Below are 16,844 nucleotides of genomic sequence, written 5' to 3' on the forward strand. Positions count from 1 at the left end.
GCACCTTCTCTTGCCTTTTCAACTTAATTGTAATTCTAATTGTTTTTCCTTCTTTCCTAGTTCTTGTATATCTCAGAGTTGGATAACGGACCTGTGCACAATAGGTACTCATGTGTATACATAGAATTAACACAGTGTTATTCCTCATGGACAATAAATTGTTGTATCTGTGGTTTATAGTCTTATAGCCCTCAAAATTGGTCTGATTGGTGATATTTTTCCATCTGTAGTGTGGTTTAAGTTTTATCTGAACACAGTTACATCTTTCCTATGTTGCATCCTTTCAGACTTTCCCATTACAGTCCCATTACACACATACCGTGTCCTTCATGTACCCTAATCCTTGTATTGTACATGTTAATCATATTAAAAGTATTCTGACTCACATCATTCTTATCATATACAGTTATAGCCACAACAAATACTTATTTTGCAAGTACCAATACCTTTCTTCAGATTGTTGTTTGTGCAGTTCCCACACAGTGCTGTATTTTCAATTGGTAGCCTTTGCTCTGATAGTGTGATGTGTTCTATTCTTGATATTGTACATACATCATACTTAAATGCATCTAACCTTAACAGTCCCTATGACACACCTGGTCCATACCAACACACCTCATACTCAAACACTTCTATGCTGCCCACTAGCTTTGATTGACAGCAGGATTTTGTGACATTTAAATGTAAGAGAAATAGTGAAGATATTGTTGAAAATGTTGAAATAAATAAGTTAACAAATAAATGTAGTGATATGTATTTATTTGAAACTTGATATTTTAAGTTTATTTTTATTTTTTAGTTGGAATGCAATATCCTGCACACTGGACAAATGTAAATCGAATTTAAAGCAAAGAGCTTCCGTATATTAGATAGAGGATTTTCATTTACAGTATCTTTAAATAATTTGTGAGTACCAGCGACCTCAACGGCACACAGCTTTACGGCAGACGTGCGTGTTGGACTTTGGACACAAACAGACGAACAGTGAGACGTACCTAGAGGGGTGTGCAAATACACACCCTTCTTCCTTTATTCCCAATATTGTAACCTGTATAATAATTGTTTCTGTAGTGCTGGTATATATTAAAATACAAACAACAAAACCTGTATCATCCCTTAACCCTTAAAGAGGATTTCCGTATTTGTACCAGGTAGGCTACGATTGGCACAATCTATCCTTTGGGGGCGGGAGTATTATTTGACTGACAGACACCAGCCTCTGCTTTACGCTTTACGCACCACCTCGACGAGCGCTCATCCAATCACAGTGCAGCGATCGCCCGGAGGCGGGTTTAGAGGAGCGTGATTGACAGGCCAGGGGCGGTCTCGTGTTGTCGGCGCGCGAAGAGTTGAAATTCCTTTCAGAGAGCGCGAGCGGCGGGACAGAGGCGCGCGGCTGCGGGATTAACCGCGAATTTATAGGAATTTCGCTTGAATTTGATATACTTACATCTCTACATACTGCATCCGGAGATACAGGCTAGTGGACGTGGCCTTTAATGATTTTTAAGGCGAGTTTTAAACCTTATGATACGCTAATATGAGTCAGAGTCTCTCCCAACAGGTAAAGTCATTATGATTTTTTGTGTGAAGTATGTATGTACACAAATCTACAAGTAATAACTCGAGCTGGCCGTGTGTGTAGTAGGACACGTCTCTGCGTTTAAGCAAATCCGAGGTGTGTGTCCGGGTCAAAGACTGACTCCCAGAGATATCCGTCCGCCGATAGAGACTTTCGCTGGGCGAGGTTACCGCACTGGAAGTGTGTCGATTCGGTTGTGAAAAGGCGGTGAGTGCTGGGTCAATCCACGGTAGACGGGTCATGTATAAATGAAATATACATATAAACCGACAAAATGGGCAAGCAATACATTGCAGGAAGACTGGAATCTGGAGAAAAACAACTTATTGCGTGACAGATGTATCGGTTAATGCTATGAAAATAATAATCGGTGTGTTCTTGTCAGTCTGTGCTTGGCCTGTTCGGGCTTGTCGGTACATTGATGAACCGGCTGCTTTGTGACCGCGGCCGCGACTCCCGCCTGATCTGCGCTGTGTTGTTGTTTTGTGTTGCTCTTCTCAGACGCGCATGTGCGCTTCCACTGTGGTGTGTTTGCTGTGGTCTCCCTGCTCTCTGCTGTATCTCACTAGTTCCCTACTTAGTTTTCACTACTGTCCTCTGAGCGTCTGTACTACACTGCGTGTCTGAACTACACGATGTGTACTTCAAGGCTGCACTGTATCGTGTCTCTACTATACTTCAGGACTGTACTATACTTTGTGTCCCTGAACTAAACTGTGTATTGCAGTGCTGTACAGTGTCTGTACTACACTGTGTGTCTGTGTGTCTGTACTGCAGTGCTGTGCTGTACTGTGGGTTTGTTCTACGCTGTGTGTACTGCAGTGCTGTACTACACTGAGGGGAAAAAAGTATTTGATCCCCTGCTGATTTTGTACGTTTGCTCACTGACAAAGAAATGATCAGTCTATAATTTTAATGGTAGGTGTATTTTAACAGTGAGAGACAGAATAACAGCAAAAAAAATCCAGAAAAATGCATTTCAAAAAAGTTATATATTGAGTTGCATGTTAATGAGGGAAATAAATATTTGACCCCTTCGACTTAGTACTTGGTGGCAAAACCCTTGTTGGCAATCACAGAGGTCAGACGTTTTTTGTAGTTGGCCACCAGGTTTGCACACATCTCAGGAGGGATTTTGTCCCACTCCTCTTTGCAGATCCTCTCCAAGTCATTAAGGTTTCGAGGCTGACGTTTGGCAACTCGAACCTTCAGCTCCCTCCACAGATTTTCTATGGGATTAAGGTCTGGAGACTGGCTAGGCCACTCCAGGACCTTAATGTGCTTCTTCTTGAGCCACTCCTTTGTTGCCTTGGCTGTGTGTTTTGGGTCATTGTCATGCTGGAATACCCATCCACGACCCATTTTCAATGCCCTGGCTGAGGGAAGGAGGTTCTCACCCAAGATTTGACGGTACATGGCCCCGTCCATCGTCCCTTTGATGCGGTGCAGTTGTCCTGTCCCCTTAGCAGAAAAACACCCCCAAAGCATAATGTTTCCACCTCCATGTTTGACGGTGGGGATGGTGTTCTTGGGGTCATTCCTCCTCCTCCAAACACGGCGAGTTGAGTTGATGCCAAAGAGCTCGATTTTGGTCTCATCTGACTACAACACTTTCACCCAGTTCTCCTCTGTATCATTCAGATGTTCATTGGCAAACTTCAGACGGGCCTGTACATGTGCTTTCTTGAGCAGGGGGACCTTGCGGGCGCTGCAGGATTTCAGTACTTCACGGCGTAGTGTGTTACCAATTGTTTTCTTGGTGACTATGGTCCCAGCTGCCTTGAGATCATTAACAAGATCCTCCCGTGTAGTTCTGGGCTGATTCCTCACCGTTCTCATGATCATTGAAACTCCACGAGGTGAGATCTTGCATGGAGCCCCAGACCGAGGGAGACTGACAGTTATTTTGTGTTTCTTCCATTTGCGAATAATCGCATCAACTGTTGTCACCTTCTCACCAAGCTGCTTGGCGATGGTCTTGTAGCCCATTCCAGCCTTGTGTAGGTCTACAATCTTGTCCCTGACATCCTTGGACAGCTCTTTGGTATTGGCCATGGTGGAGAGTTTGGAATCTGATTGATTGATTGCGTCTGTGGACAGGTGTCTTTTATGCAGGTAACGAGCTGAGATTAGGAGCATTCCCTTTAAGAGAGTGCTCCTAATCTCAGCTCGTTACCTGTATAAAAGACACCTGGGAGCCAGAAATCTTGCTGATTGATAGGGGATCAAATACTTATTTCCTTCATTAACATGCAAATTAATTTATAACTTTTTTGAAATGTGTTTTTCTGGATTTGTTTGTTGTTATTCTGTCTCTCACTGTTAAAATACACCTACCATTAAAATTATAGACTGATAATTTATTTGTCAGTGGGCAAACGTACAAAATCTGCAGGGGATCAAATACTTATTTCCCACACTGTATGTGTCTGTTCTACGCTGTGTGTACTGCAGTGCTGTACTATGTGTCTGTTCTATGCTGTGTACTGCAGTGTGGTGCTGTTCCAGACTGTGTTCCTTTTTTGCTGTTCCACTGGGGCTGCCTCTCATTGCCTGTGTTACTGACTGAGTGACTAACCAACTGTCTAATTCCATCCAGGCTGTGGAGGTGCTGTCTGGGGACAGACAGACAGCTACAGAGGAGAGTGACGTGGACAGTGGGAAGGGAAGTTGTGGAATGGGCTCCCCAGGATGGGCAGAGGGGGGTGCTGTGCCAGTTGTTAGCGCTGAGCAGCAAGGTGAGTCTGTCAGTGTACCAGTCTGTCAGCATATTAGTCGGTCAGTCAGTCTGTCTCCGTCTGTGGTGTTCAGCAGTAGGATTGACTGTACTCTGTGTTCCAGACTCTGATGAGGAGGTGACTGTGAACAGGAAGTCTCGCTGCAGGAAGGCGCTGAGAGACAGCGACAGCGAGGCAGAAGAAGGAGTGGGGCTTACTGGGGCTCTTGTCCTATCCGAGTCCAGCGAGGAGGAGCAGATGCAGGAGGGTGATGTCGAGAGTCCAGGGAAGGGGGTGCGCAGAGTTGCTCGGCTCGCTCTAGACAGTGAGGACAGTGAGACGGACAGACAGCCAGATGGGGGCCAGGGTGAAGAGTCCCCTCCCAGGGAGAAGGGAGGGGAGGGAGCAAGGGAGAGGAAGCCGCAGAGGTCCCAGCGCCGCAGAGAGAAGGCACAGAAGAGGGTGAAGGCTGTGGAGAGGCTGAAGAAGAGGGAGAGAGGAGAGGTGAGTGCTGTGATGGGGTCAAGGGAGTGTTGTTAAAGCTTACACAACTTATACACAAGTGTTGTGCTTGTGGAGGAGGGGTACAGTAGCTCCAGTCTTTCCCAGGTTATCCCAGATGCACAGCTGAGCTTTGGCCCAGGATGCACATGCTGTAGCTGCTGTGGTCATCTTATTCCCAGTACTTATTTTTTTATATTACTCTTTGAACCATTTCAATCAAAATGTTAAAAGATTCTATCTGTCCATATTACTGCCAGTAATTGAAATGGTTCAACAATTGTAGAGTCACTCTGTACATTATCACAGCAGCTCAAGAGACCTGGCTGACCTGCTTTTCTGGGTCATGCTGTAATTCACACTGGCCCTGTGAAGGGAGGCTTGAGCTGCAGTGCCCTTATTAGGAGACAAGGGGGTGCTGTACCAGTGAGAGGGGAGCGCAGGGCCTGTGAGTGGTTCACTGACCACCAGGGGCAGCACTGCAATGATCTCTGTAAGTAACCCTCTCCCTTCCACTGTCTGTCAGCAACTTTCCGCTTCCCTGAATGACAGCGGCTGTCTACTTGGGGACAGTGACCTGTTTGACACGGGCCTGGGGGAGGAAGAGGAGGATGAGGAGGAGTCTCTGGAGGCGATCCGGGCAGCCGTGAAGAAGGCGGTCAAGAAACAAAAGGTGGGACAGGGCTTGCAATACTGGGACGGGGCAGGCAGGGGATGTATTGACACCACAGTGAGGCAGCCTCAGAGGGTTACTGCAGCAGTGTGCTGTCACAGCCAAGTTCACACTTCAGGACAGGGTGTTGTGGGGCCTGTGCTGTGTCAGCTGGGAGTCTATGGTTTGGTTGAGCGGTCTGGGTTTATACTCTTCTGGTAGTACAATTTGGAGCGGTGTTGTCATGACAGGGTTAATAGGAGAGTCTGTGCTGCTCCACTTATACCTCGGGGCTTGGTCCTAAGGCTGTGCTGGTTACTACGCTGTGGCCACACAGGGGGGTCTGCACAATATACTCGCCTCGCTCTCTTAACACGGCATTCACTAACCTTTCCCCTCGGCAGCATTACACTTGCCACCCTAAACTGCAGCACCCTCTGATCTGAGAAACCTGACCAGCTTTCAGGCCCCAGTCTCTCAGTGGGAGAGGGATCGGGCAGCTGCCCCAGTGTTGGCCTGTCTCCTCAGAGCTCTGTGTTCTGCTGATTCGCTTTGTGTGTGAATACTGTTCTGACCTTTTGTTCATTATCCCTGTTCCCAGGAGCAGGGCGAGGAGGAGGAAGAGGAGTCAAAAGGGGACCACAGGGCCGGACGCAAGGTGAGCTGACCTTTGAACCCTGTGTTGTCCATGCTGAGTACCGTTTCACTGTTTCACCTAACTGTCTGTATGTCAGCCTCTCTGTACTACCTGTGTCTGTTCTTTTGTGTATCTGTCCTTCACCTCTTCTTGTCTCGGTATCTGTCCTAACTCTGTCCTCGTCTGTCTGTCAGGAAAGGAAAGCAGCCCGAGCTGGTAGGGAGGCATTGAAACAGCTGCACAGTGAGAGCCAGAGACTCGTCCGAGGTGAGGACCTGTCTGTCTGTCAGAAATTGTGATACTTTGTGCGCTGTGTCTTTGGCTGCAGTAGTGAGTCAGTGTGAGTGTCTAGTGACTGCTGTCTGAGGCTGCTCTCTTGGCTGTTTCAGAGTCGTCCTTGGGGCTGCCGTACCACCTGCCAGAGCCCAAGACCATTGAGCAGTTCTTCAGGAGGAGAGCCCAGCCTGCTGGCCCTGCCATGGCCCTACTGAAGTAAGTACACACACACTGGATACAGTTCAGTTCAGTTCAGTAAGGCACTGTGCATGGCCCTAGGCACCCAGCTCAGTGGCGCTGCTCAGAGAGAGCAGCTCTGTAACAGCTCTTTGTCCTTCAGGTCCACTAAATACCAGCCCTGCAGCTTAGCTGGTACTTCCCACCCCCAGGAAGACCAGAACCAGCCCAAACAACCCCAGCAGCCTGCGGTGTCGGACCCAGAAGCTCGTCAGGCAGAACCTGAGCCGCATGCGACCTCCCAGAACCCAACTGAAGAGCTGGATCCTGCAGGAGTCCATGAGAGCCCAGCCAGTGTGGATCAGAACCAGGAAGAGCTGGTCACAATGTCAGCTGTCACAGAGCAGAGACTGCTGGTGTGGGAGAACAGCGCTGAAGAGTCCAGTCTGGGGACAGAACCAGTGAAAGAGGGACCTGCAGCTGCTCAGAACCAGGCTGGACAGGAGCTACTGGAACAACAGAGTTTGGAGACAGGGGTGGAAGAGTTGGGGGGCAGGGAGAGTATGCAGGCCACTCCTCTGCCCCCTGCCACCACTGCCCGCAAGGACAGGCTGGCCCGGCTCCGGGAGATGGGGTTGGACCCACTGCCCATGCCCAGACTGTGTCCTGATGATGGTGCCTTCATACAGCTGGAACCCCCTCCTGTCAACTTGGGTAAGGGCTGGACCTTCTCTGTCTCTCTCTGTCCCTTTCTCTATCTGATGGTACAGATGAGTAATGTCTCTGTGCAACGCCCTCCAGGCCTGGAGAAGCTGAAGCAGAGGTTTCTTCACCACGTCCAGCCTCCCCCACGGGCACGGTCAGAGCGCAGCCTGCAGCTCAGCGTCCTGCGCAAGGACACCACCCCCTCCGGGCAGCTGCAGTTGCTGACCGACACACTGACAGTCACTGTCACTGAGGGAGATGAGGAGGTCCTGACCACGAAGCCAGGTACTGACCCCGCTGCTCTCACATGCTGACCTGAACTGGTCCCCTCCTGTAATGGGGCTCATGATGTGCATGAGCTTGTTACAATGATGTAACCCCTCTGTGAAATCGGTAGTTTATAAACTTCCCATGTCAGGAGGGTGGGTTTATCCTATACTGTGTGGTACAGTGTGCTCAGTGGGGTGCCTGTGTGGGAAATCAATATTAAAAAAAAAAGTTTGTGTGTAATGTATATAATAAAAAATATTGTAATTACAGCCATAAAATCTCTCTCTCTCAGGCGAGAAGCTGCTTTTGTTGAAGTCTCGACTGCAGCTGGCAATGGCCCAGAAGCGTCAGGAGGAGAGGCAGCGGCGGGCAGCTCTGCAGCGTCTGGACAATGAAGAGTGTGAGGAAGAGGAAGAGGAGGAGGAAGAGATGACAGACGAGTCCGAGGGAGAGCTGCTGGAGACGGGAGATGCAGAGGTAAAGGAGGCGCTCTGCCCAGCAGTAAGAGGGAGACAGTCTTGTCTTGTTGGCCCTGTGGGGCAGACACCGGCGGCAGCGGCCAGACCCACAGCCTGGGCAGTCACAATTGAAATTAAAGCATTACTGCAGCATTCAAGAGCCTCGCTTCCAGTTCCGGTGATATTTTGTTCATTTGCAGTTTATACTGTAGAATTACACTGACATGAATAGATAATACACAAAGCAGCTCTCTCTCCCTACCTCTTTCTAACTCTCCCTCTTTCTCCTCTGTATCTCTCTACAGGGTGTGGAATTCTTGTTAGGGGATGGGGATGGGGAGCAGGAGGAAGAGGAAGAGGGGGAGGGAGGTGACGAAGTATCCAGCAATGCATACGCTGAGGGCCAGAGGCACCCGTGCCTGGTGCCCACTGCCCCCTCGCCCCCCCCATACCCACTGGCCACAGAGGGGACCCTGCTGCTGTTTGCTGGGAGCTCTTGCTCACGCACAGGGTGAGGGGGACTGTCGTGTATTTGACCTGACTGACTGACTGACTGAGTGTGTGTGTGTATTGATAGAGTGCCTGTGTCTCTTATAGGGAGCAGACTGGGGATGCATTGAGGAGAGCTGGGCCAACAGGGCTGGAGGGAGACTCCAAAATGGGTGAGTGGTGGGGGCTGGGGGTGGTAGGGGTGTCTTTATTTACATTAACAGTGCAGAGTCTAACAGCTCTGTCTCTCTGTCAGTCTCAGAGGAAGACGACTCCCTGCCCAAGGACAACAGCCACAACAGCAGCTTTGAGCTGATTGGTTCCATGATCCCATCCTACCAGCCAGTGAACAGGGCAGCTGGTAGGGGTGTGTCTGCCGGAGTGTTCCGCTCGCCGTCCCCGGGATTCTATAGGCCCAGCTTCCTCAGCTCCACCTCCAAGGTGAGTGAGTGCTGGTGTTGTTGGTCTGAAATATCTGAAGGCCTGAATCAACCAATCAGGAAAGACTATGGGTCACATCTGATTAATTTAACTTATTTTTCAGTGTCATATTGGTTCCCAAGTGCCTCTGCTACACACAGGTATTTGCGCTTACAAGAAATGAAAGGCCATGTGTTCCTATTGTACTGCTTGTAATCGTGTGTTTCAAGTTACCGAGCACGAGTCGTAAAATGTCTATCGCACCAGACCCTTCTGGTTTTATGGATAAGTAGAAGACCGATTCAAGGTGGCGCAGTACTGATTTTTGCAAGTAACTGGTTTGATTACAGGAAATCGTTTTTGGCTATTATCATAGAAAGAAAGGGAGAAAGGTTGAAAACAACCACTTCTCCATATTAATAAGGCACCCGTGAGGCAAATTGTTTTAAGAGTCTCACACACTGCTCAGATATTTGTGTAATGTAATGGATTTATTTATTTAAATAAAAATGTAGCATAATGTGCATTTTTCACCAATATCAAAAAATAAGACAAGAAAAACAAACCTCCAAAGAGACAGAGAAAGCGAGAAGGCTCAGCATAATGTTTCATTTACCTTTCAAATTGGGACTTGCACTGCTCAGATATTTTCATCATCGGCTCCTGCTGCCAATATTTTCATTTGTCAGCCTATCAGTCTCCCTCTCCGCCTCCCTGTGTCTTCCATTCTCATGCCTCTTCTGTCACTCATTCTACCTATAAGATCCTCACATTCCTTCCCTCCCTCTCTTGCTCTCTCCCTCTCGCAGAGCTCAGGGAAGTTGTCAGACCCCTCCCTGTCTCTGTCCCTGCCAGTGGAAGACTCCCAGGACCTGTATGCCCCCCCATCTCCTGCTGAGGCTGGTCCTGGGCCCCTGGGAGCCGGGGACTCACAAGGCCGCTTCTCCCTGGAGGAGGACACCCACAGCCAGCTGCTGGATGCTGACGGCTTCCTGAACGTGGGCCCACGAGGTGCTGGGCCAGGCCAATACCGCAGCCTGGGCCAGAACCACAAGCGGCAGTTGCTGCTGGACAGTCTGGACGAGAACGCCATGGATGCCAACATGGGCGAGCTGCTAGGTCTCTGCTCTGGCGGCTTTGGCACACGGCACCACTCCGGCCCTGGCCACAGTGGGGAGCCAGCCACCACTAGCCAGGACAGCACTGTGGGTGAGCTGCTGGGGCTCTGCTCAGGTGGCTTCGGCACACCGGACTGTGCCACGCAGCGGGGTAGAGCAGAAGAGGCCCCGCCACGGGACATCCCTGTGCTGGGGCGGCAGGAGGAGCCTGGCTCAGACACGGATAGGGATGAGCTGCTGGCTCTGTGCTCTGGGAAATTCATGACTCCAGGTGAGCAGCTCTGGGTTTTGTATTGTGTGCTCTGTGCTGTTTCACAGGATTCTGGGCTGTGTGCTGTGGTGCTGTGTTTCTGCCAGGCTCTCGGGAGTGGGCTGAGCCTCAGTGCGTTTTATTTGAAAGTTAAATGCATACACCAGGCCCATACCGGCACAAAGCAAGGACTGAAAGCACAGTACACAGCACAGAGCCTTCGAGGATAAAAACACAAAAAAGTCAGACTTCTTTCCACTGTGGTCCTCTTAGAAAGATGCAGATGGAACAATTACAATACAAATATACACGTAATTTACAAGCAAGCATAAGTGTGAGTAATTATCTATACAAAAAAGATCCATTAGCCATCTCTTAACAGAAGCTTTGAAATTAGATTTACCCCCTATTCACACTGCGTTCGTTTCAAACTAACTCAGTTCGGTTTGTTTGCTTTTAAACAATGTATCGGTGTGCTCCCTGTTCACACTTGCCTTGGGTACATATGTGCTGAGTTCCTTTGGAAACTAACTGTGGTTTGTTTTCGTGATTCACTTCCATGTGAGCTTGGTTCATTTTGTATTTATTAAACTGAAACTGAAAACTAAATATATGGTTGTGTTCTTGTTGTAAAGGGCGGGTTGTGAGTTCCAACTGCGTACTCCTGAAGTCTTGAGGTTCAGAGTAAGTGGTGGTGGTTGGTGGTAGTGGTGGTTGTGTAACTGGTGTTGTTGCTCTGTTCCCTGCAGAATGCTCACCCTCCCATTCCTCCTCCAGTGCTTCTGCACAGACTGAGACTGGCCCCAGAGACAGGTAGGAGAAGGGCCAAGCAGGGGGCTGGGAGGAAGTGTGGAGAGAGACCATGTTGTGACACTGCAGTCTGTTTCAGGATGGAGCAGAGAGAGGAGGAGGAGGAGCAGGAGGAGGAAGACTGCGAGTTTCACCTGCTGTCAGATGTGGGCAGCCTGAGTGACCAGGTGAGACGTGCTGTCCTCCCACTGTGCTGCTTGCGGTGCTCAGGGAGGAGGGGTCCAGTCTATGTGGACAGGCAGGGTCCACGGCCAGGAGACTGACCTGGGATTTGTGCTATTACAGGAGGGGAGCGAGGAAGAGGAGCAGGCAGAGGAAGATGATGGAGAGAACGAGGGAGAGGAGGAGGAGGATGAAGAGGAGGCTATGGCCCGACGAGGAGTGAAGCGCAGGATGTGAGTGAAGGATTAACATGTTCTTATGTGTGTGTGTGTGTCTGTCTGTGCAAATTGTATGAGATGACTGTTAACCCCCCCCCTCTCTCTCTCTCCAGGCGTCTGGCTCAGTTCCTGGAGGAGGAGGCAGAGCTGTCGGGCAGTGAGCTGGGCAGTGAGGATGAGGAGGACGAGGGCGAGGGCAGTGAGTACGAGGAAGAGGAGTTGCAGGAGGAGCTGCCTTCAGATGAGGAGCTCCAGGACCAGGTCAACAGGATCCACATGTGAGTGTCCACTAGGGAGGCAACCTTGTGCAACACCCCCACACACACTGTGTTGTGTTTGGGAGGAGGGGGTGGGGTTGTTATAAATGCATTGCACACAGTTTTCATCTATATTCTGTGCTTTTGCTCCAGACAATAGGCAGTTTTAACTATATCCTCCTGTTTACTTGTACATTTTGTTTCCAGTTTCACATTGAGTGTGTGGTTGCCTTTGGACAAAAGTCGGACACATTAGTGCTGTTAATAATGTGGGAAATTGATACAAGCTGTCCCTGTATTTCCAATTAGTTTCATTGCCACTCAACCAAGTGTTGTTGTGAGTGTGAAACAAGCTATAGAGATGAAGCAGTGCATTGTGGGACAGTATCCGTCTGCAGACTGCAGTTGATCTTTGTAATTGCCTTTAGCGTTCTTGCAGTCGAGATTAGTTTTGTTTACCAAGTTCTTCTTGCTGCTGCGGGCCTTCAGCATGCTCTATAAACAGCTGGTTCAGTTGTGTGAGGATGCCAGATTTGGAACCATGGGATGGTTGGTCGCAGTGCGTCGTAATCGGGGAGCCTGCCTGTGGGATGGGTGCTGTGTCAGTAGGGGCAGATTTAAGTTGTGCTTTGTGTGCCCCCCACAGGAAGCAGGTGCTGGATGATGACAAGCGACGACTGCGTCTGTATCAGGAGCGCTATCTCGCAGACGGGGACCTGCACTCTGATGGGCCGGGCCGGGCCAGGCGCTTCCGCTGGAAAAACATTGGTCAGTGTGTCCTTGTTTCTGTCTCTCTGTCTGACTCTCTGTGGATGTCTTTGTCTCTGCATGTGTTATCTGTGTGTCTGTCTTTGTGTGTCCGTCTGTCTTCCTCAAAGGAGGGTGTTCGAGCCATGGTGTCCCTGTCTTGGATGTCTTCAGGTTTTGTTTAAACCGTAATGTAGCTATTTAACCCTGTGTGTCTGTCTTCCTTCAGATGAGCTGCTAGAGGCAGGGCTGGCGGGGGGTGATGAGCAGGAGGAGGAGGAAGAGGAGGATCTGGACGAGGCTGAGGTGCAGAGGAGGAAGAACAGGCTGGAAAGAGAGCAGTGGTTGCGAGAGCAGGTGTGTTTGTGTGTCTGTATCTGTCTCCATCTCTCTGTGTGTGTATCTGCTTTCTATATCTGTAATCTCACTCTCTGTTTAAGAGCTCCAGCACAGAGGCACAGAAGGAGGAGGAAGAGGAGGAGGAGGAAGACATCGGCGAGGAAAGTCAGTTCATGAAGTTGGCCAAGAAATTTACCACCAAGAAACTGCAGCAGAAAGGTGCACTGATCCAGATGCTGCTCCTGACACACTGACACAGCACAGTGACCTCCGTACACTAAGCACAGCAGACTTTCTGAAATCCTGACCCCTTTCCCTCTCTGCATCTCTCAGAAGCACCCCTGGTACCCAAGGAGACGAAGGTCCCCACCCAAATGCCCTTCCAAAGGCCCGGCCAGCCCTGCCTGGTCAGTACACTGCGCGCCTCTGCATCTCTCGCCACTTTAACAAACCTCTCTCTCTCTCTCTCTCTCAATTCAAATTAAAGGTGTTTTATTAGCATGATTTACAATCAGTAGTGTTGCAATACATACATACATACATGAAAATATACAATTACACAAACCATGTATAAAATACAGTATAAGTTAAGGATGAAATGGAGTTTGAAAACGGACTGAAGAATGAGAAATAAATATAAATTCAAATTGATATGAATTTTGCATTTTCCTAAGCATTACACAAACACAAACAGATTGTGTGATGAAACTGAGCCCACATGGTTGATTTTAGCAGTGTTTAGTACCTGTACCACAAGTACCTGTTGTTAATGGACTATCTTTTAAATTGGCTTATAACATAAGTGTTGTAGTTTAAAGAATGGAGATAGTTTAACCATTGTAGAACACATTTAGTTACTGCATACCCTGCATTATCTCTAACAAACATGATTTGTTGACTATTAATGGAAATGCTCACGGCCAAAGCAAGTTCAGCATAACGCGGTTTCACCTGTAATGCAGTAAGATTTCTTTGATGTACAGGTGTACATAATATACACTTATTTTTTTCAGTATTGAACACAAACACCTTTCTTCTCGGGTGTTCTCCCAGTCATTTTCCTCCCATGGGTTCTGGGGAGGTGCAGGGCAGTTCGCAGTTCACCGCGTCCCCCAGCACCGCACCACAATATCTGTCTTTGTATTCTATTTCACCAAGAGACAACATACATTCAAATTCTTTTAACAGCTTGTGTATATATATCTTTCACTCTCTCTCTCTCTCTTTCTCAGGTGCGGAGAGGCTCTTTGCTCAGTCAGCCCCGGGCCGTGCTGCAGAAGCTGGCCTCCCTGTCTGACCTGGCCCCCGGCGCCCCGCGCAGCTCTCGCGGCTTCCTGTTCCACACACTGACGCCTGAGAAGGAGGGAGGGGCCGAGCGCCTGGCCGCACAGGTGTGTACACCGCCAGAGGGGCAGGCAAGCGGACAGACACACAGACTCGGGAACACAGCGTTCACAACCCTTTGCCGGCTTGATCGCAGACAGCAGTCTGCCCAATGTCACAGGCAAACATCAAATGGATATTCGTGATAATTTGTTGGAATTTTATTTTCACAGTTTTATTACATTATCATAGCTAGTGTTATTCACAGGAAAGATAACTCAAATGTGGTGGTGGTATTCATCCCCCAGACTAGGTGGCAGCAGCACATAGAGTGAGGAGTACAGCCATAAATAAACAGGCAGACAGATGCAGAATGGGGAACATGTAGATGACTGGGCAGACTGTAGTACTCAGAATACACAACCTTATGCAGTGATATAGTTCAGACTTGTGACCCAAGGGGGAGCAGTCTGCGGGGGTGACTCTTGAGTCTGAGTAGTGAAAGTTTTTTTTTTTTTTTTTTTTTTTTTGTCTGTCCATACTGTACTATACTTCCTTCCAGACTTGTAAAATCAATCAATAAAGCTGGTTTTCAATCTGAATTTGACTTGACCGACAAATGCAAGCATAGATACCGACTGACTGACTGACTGACATACATTGACTGACTGTGGGAGCCTCACAGCGTGAGCCTCAGATGAACAGGTAGCAGTCTCTCACCACCATGTCCTTCTCTCCCAGGGGAAGAAACGCAGTAAGATGCACAGTGGAGCCCCTCCAGCCAAAAAGCCCTGCATAGAGGCCCCCACCGCCTCCAAGCTCAGCATCTTCCGCTATCTAGAGAGCTGAGGAGCCCAGGATGTGGGTGGGAGGGGTGTGCACTGAGCACTGGACAGAAAGCAGGAGACAGTGTGGCTGTGCTGAGGAGGGTCAGGAGGTCAGAGAGAGATACCAAATACACGCACACACTCAATGTCACACTCGCTTCAATACAAACATGCTCTCGCTCATACACATAGCACTTATCTCTGCTTTCTGTCACACTTGAGCTCTCGCACAGAACCTGGGCTGCCCTGTGCCCCCCGCCCTGCTGCTCAGAACCACAGTGTTGACCACAGGACCCCACTGCTCCTAGGGGGCAGTGATTGTCAGACTTCCAGAACATGTACACCACCCCCTATAAGAACCCTCGCTGGACCCCTAGGAACCTCCTTGGTAGAATTTTTTTTAATCAGATTTTAATGTTCAGTTTTATTTTTAAATTGTAAATGGCTATAGTTATTTTCTATTGTGTTTTCAAGCTGTATATTAAAGATTTTAATAAAAAAATATATATGTAAAAAGTTGCTATTATATGTTTTTTTTCTTAGACTGGAGGGATGGAGCGGCAGGGAGGGGTAAACATCAATCCCTAAACTCTCTCCAACTGTCTGGGGCAGGAAAATGTTTCTGAGGCTGTAAGGGACACTTGACATGTTGCCTCCTCTCTGAGCGTGTGTGTGGTGGGGGGGGGGATGGGTTAAACCAGCCACTGGTAACACTGATCCAATTGAGACTGGGAACAAGGCACTGACACACACACACACACCCCACTCTATTTGCAGTTTAATATTTCCTCGTTAGTAAATTAACGTTATCTCTGTGGGTGCAAGGGAGCCAGTTGGGGCTGCTGAAGAGCTTCCGTCACTTAACTGCTCATTAATTAGCCCTGATTACAAGGCTGTGATGGCCCTGCAGAGAAAGGTGGGGGGTAGTCAGACTTTATTATAAATGGAGCCTGTCTTGTGTGCGTGTGTGTGTGTGTACACACTGTGTACTGTGCGTTACTGTACTGTACATAGGTCAGTGTTAAGCTGCTGTGTGTCTGATAAGTGGGGGTGGTCTGACTGAGTTATTAACAGCTCACTGAGAGGAGGGTGGCATTGGCGAATGTTTTAGTTGCTATAAACAGGAGTGTGGAGACAGAGGAGCTATTGAGAGTGAGGTAATGTGGGGGGGAGACGGGCATGCGGAGGCACTATCTGATATTGATATTAATCTGAAGGGTGACAGGCCTTGGGGGGGGCCATCCGTCTGGGCCACTAGACTCACCCGCCGCCTTCCCCAGGCTCACCGCTTTATTAATGTGCCAGGACTATCTGCTGCAATTGGCTCATTCTGACTGCACTGAGGGCTGGAGTGAGGTAGAGCTGAGTTGGAGCATAAAACGGCAGCACAGGGACCAGTGTCGGGGTCTACTGCTATAAACCTCTGTTGAAATCATCTGGCTGCTCCTTTCCCCCTTAATTGGTACTTTTATGGCATTGTCTTGCACTTTCCCCATCCACTCCCTCTCCCACATGCTGTCTCCCTCCCTCCCCAGCTGAGGGCAGCATTGCATTACAAAAACAACCCCTGCAAGCAAGCAGCACAATGCACATTGAGAGACTGAGCACTCTGTGTCCACAATACTATGCACATCGTCCATACGAGACTGATACAAGCTTTGTAGATATGTCTGTTGATATGTGTGAAAATCCTCAATGTTTATTATTGCATTCATCGTTTATCAGTCCTCAGTCCCTGACCACCTGCCAGCGATGACTCAAGACACACCTGTTCAGACTTTACCTGTAATACAGCAGCCGGCTTCCCTGGGCGGCTCAGCACTCTTGCTCTTATGCACTTCATTAAACTCTGCTTCCTTATGCTCCTTCTTACTTCTATATTATTAGGACTTCAGTCATTTTTCTGCAT

General features: G+C 48.8%; 1 protein-coding gene across 3 annotated transcripts; it reads left to right on the forward strand.

Annotated features, from left to right (window-relative positions):
- Positions 1–1,337: 1,337 nt before the first annotated feature.
- On the forward strand, positions 1,338–15,451 carry clspn (claspin). Of its 3 annotated transcripts, none has more exons than XM_066717151.1 (24): positions 1,338–1,564; positions 4,182–4,320; positions 4,424–4,803; positions 5,327–5,473; positions 6,054–6,110; positions 6,284–6,356; positions 6,479–6,581; positions 6,706–7,256; positions 7,344–7,532; positions 7,810–7,994; positions 8,281–8,486; positions 8,573–8,637; positions 8,721–8,905; positions 9,694–10,273; positions 11,002–11,065; positions 11,142–11,229; positions 11,348–11,457; positions 11,556–11,720; positions 12,346–12,467; positions 12,676–12,803; positions 12,887–13,004; positions 13,119–13,192; positions 14,018–14,176; positions 14,850–15,451. In XM_066717151.1, exons 1-24 carry the CDS (start codon positions 1,541–1,543, stop codon positions 14,955–14,957), a joined length of 4,020 nt encoding a protein of 1,339 aa, XP_066573248.1. In that variant the 5' UTR covers positions 1,338–1,540; the 3' UTR covers positions 14,958–15,451. The 3 variants fall into 3 exon arrangements, with proteins under 3 accessions (XP_066573248.1, XP_066573249.1, XP_066573250.1); XM_066717152.1 differs by having other exon boundaries at positions 1,338–1,511; XM_066717153.1 differs by lacking the exon at positions 1,338–1,564 and adding an exon at positions 1,586–1,789.
- The last annotated feature ends 1,393 nt before the right edge of the window (positions 15,452–16,844 follow it).

Source organism: Amia ocellicauda, chromosome 11 (genome assembly GCF_036373705.1).
Source record: "Amia ocellicauda isolate fAmiCal2 chromosome 11, fAmiCal2.hap1, whole genome shotgun sequence".
NCBI lineage: Eukaryota > Metazoa > Chordata > Actinopteri > Amiiformes > Amiidae > Amia > Amia ocellicauda.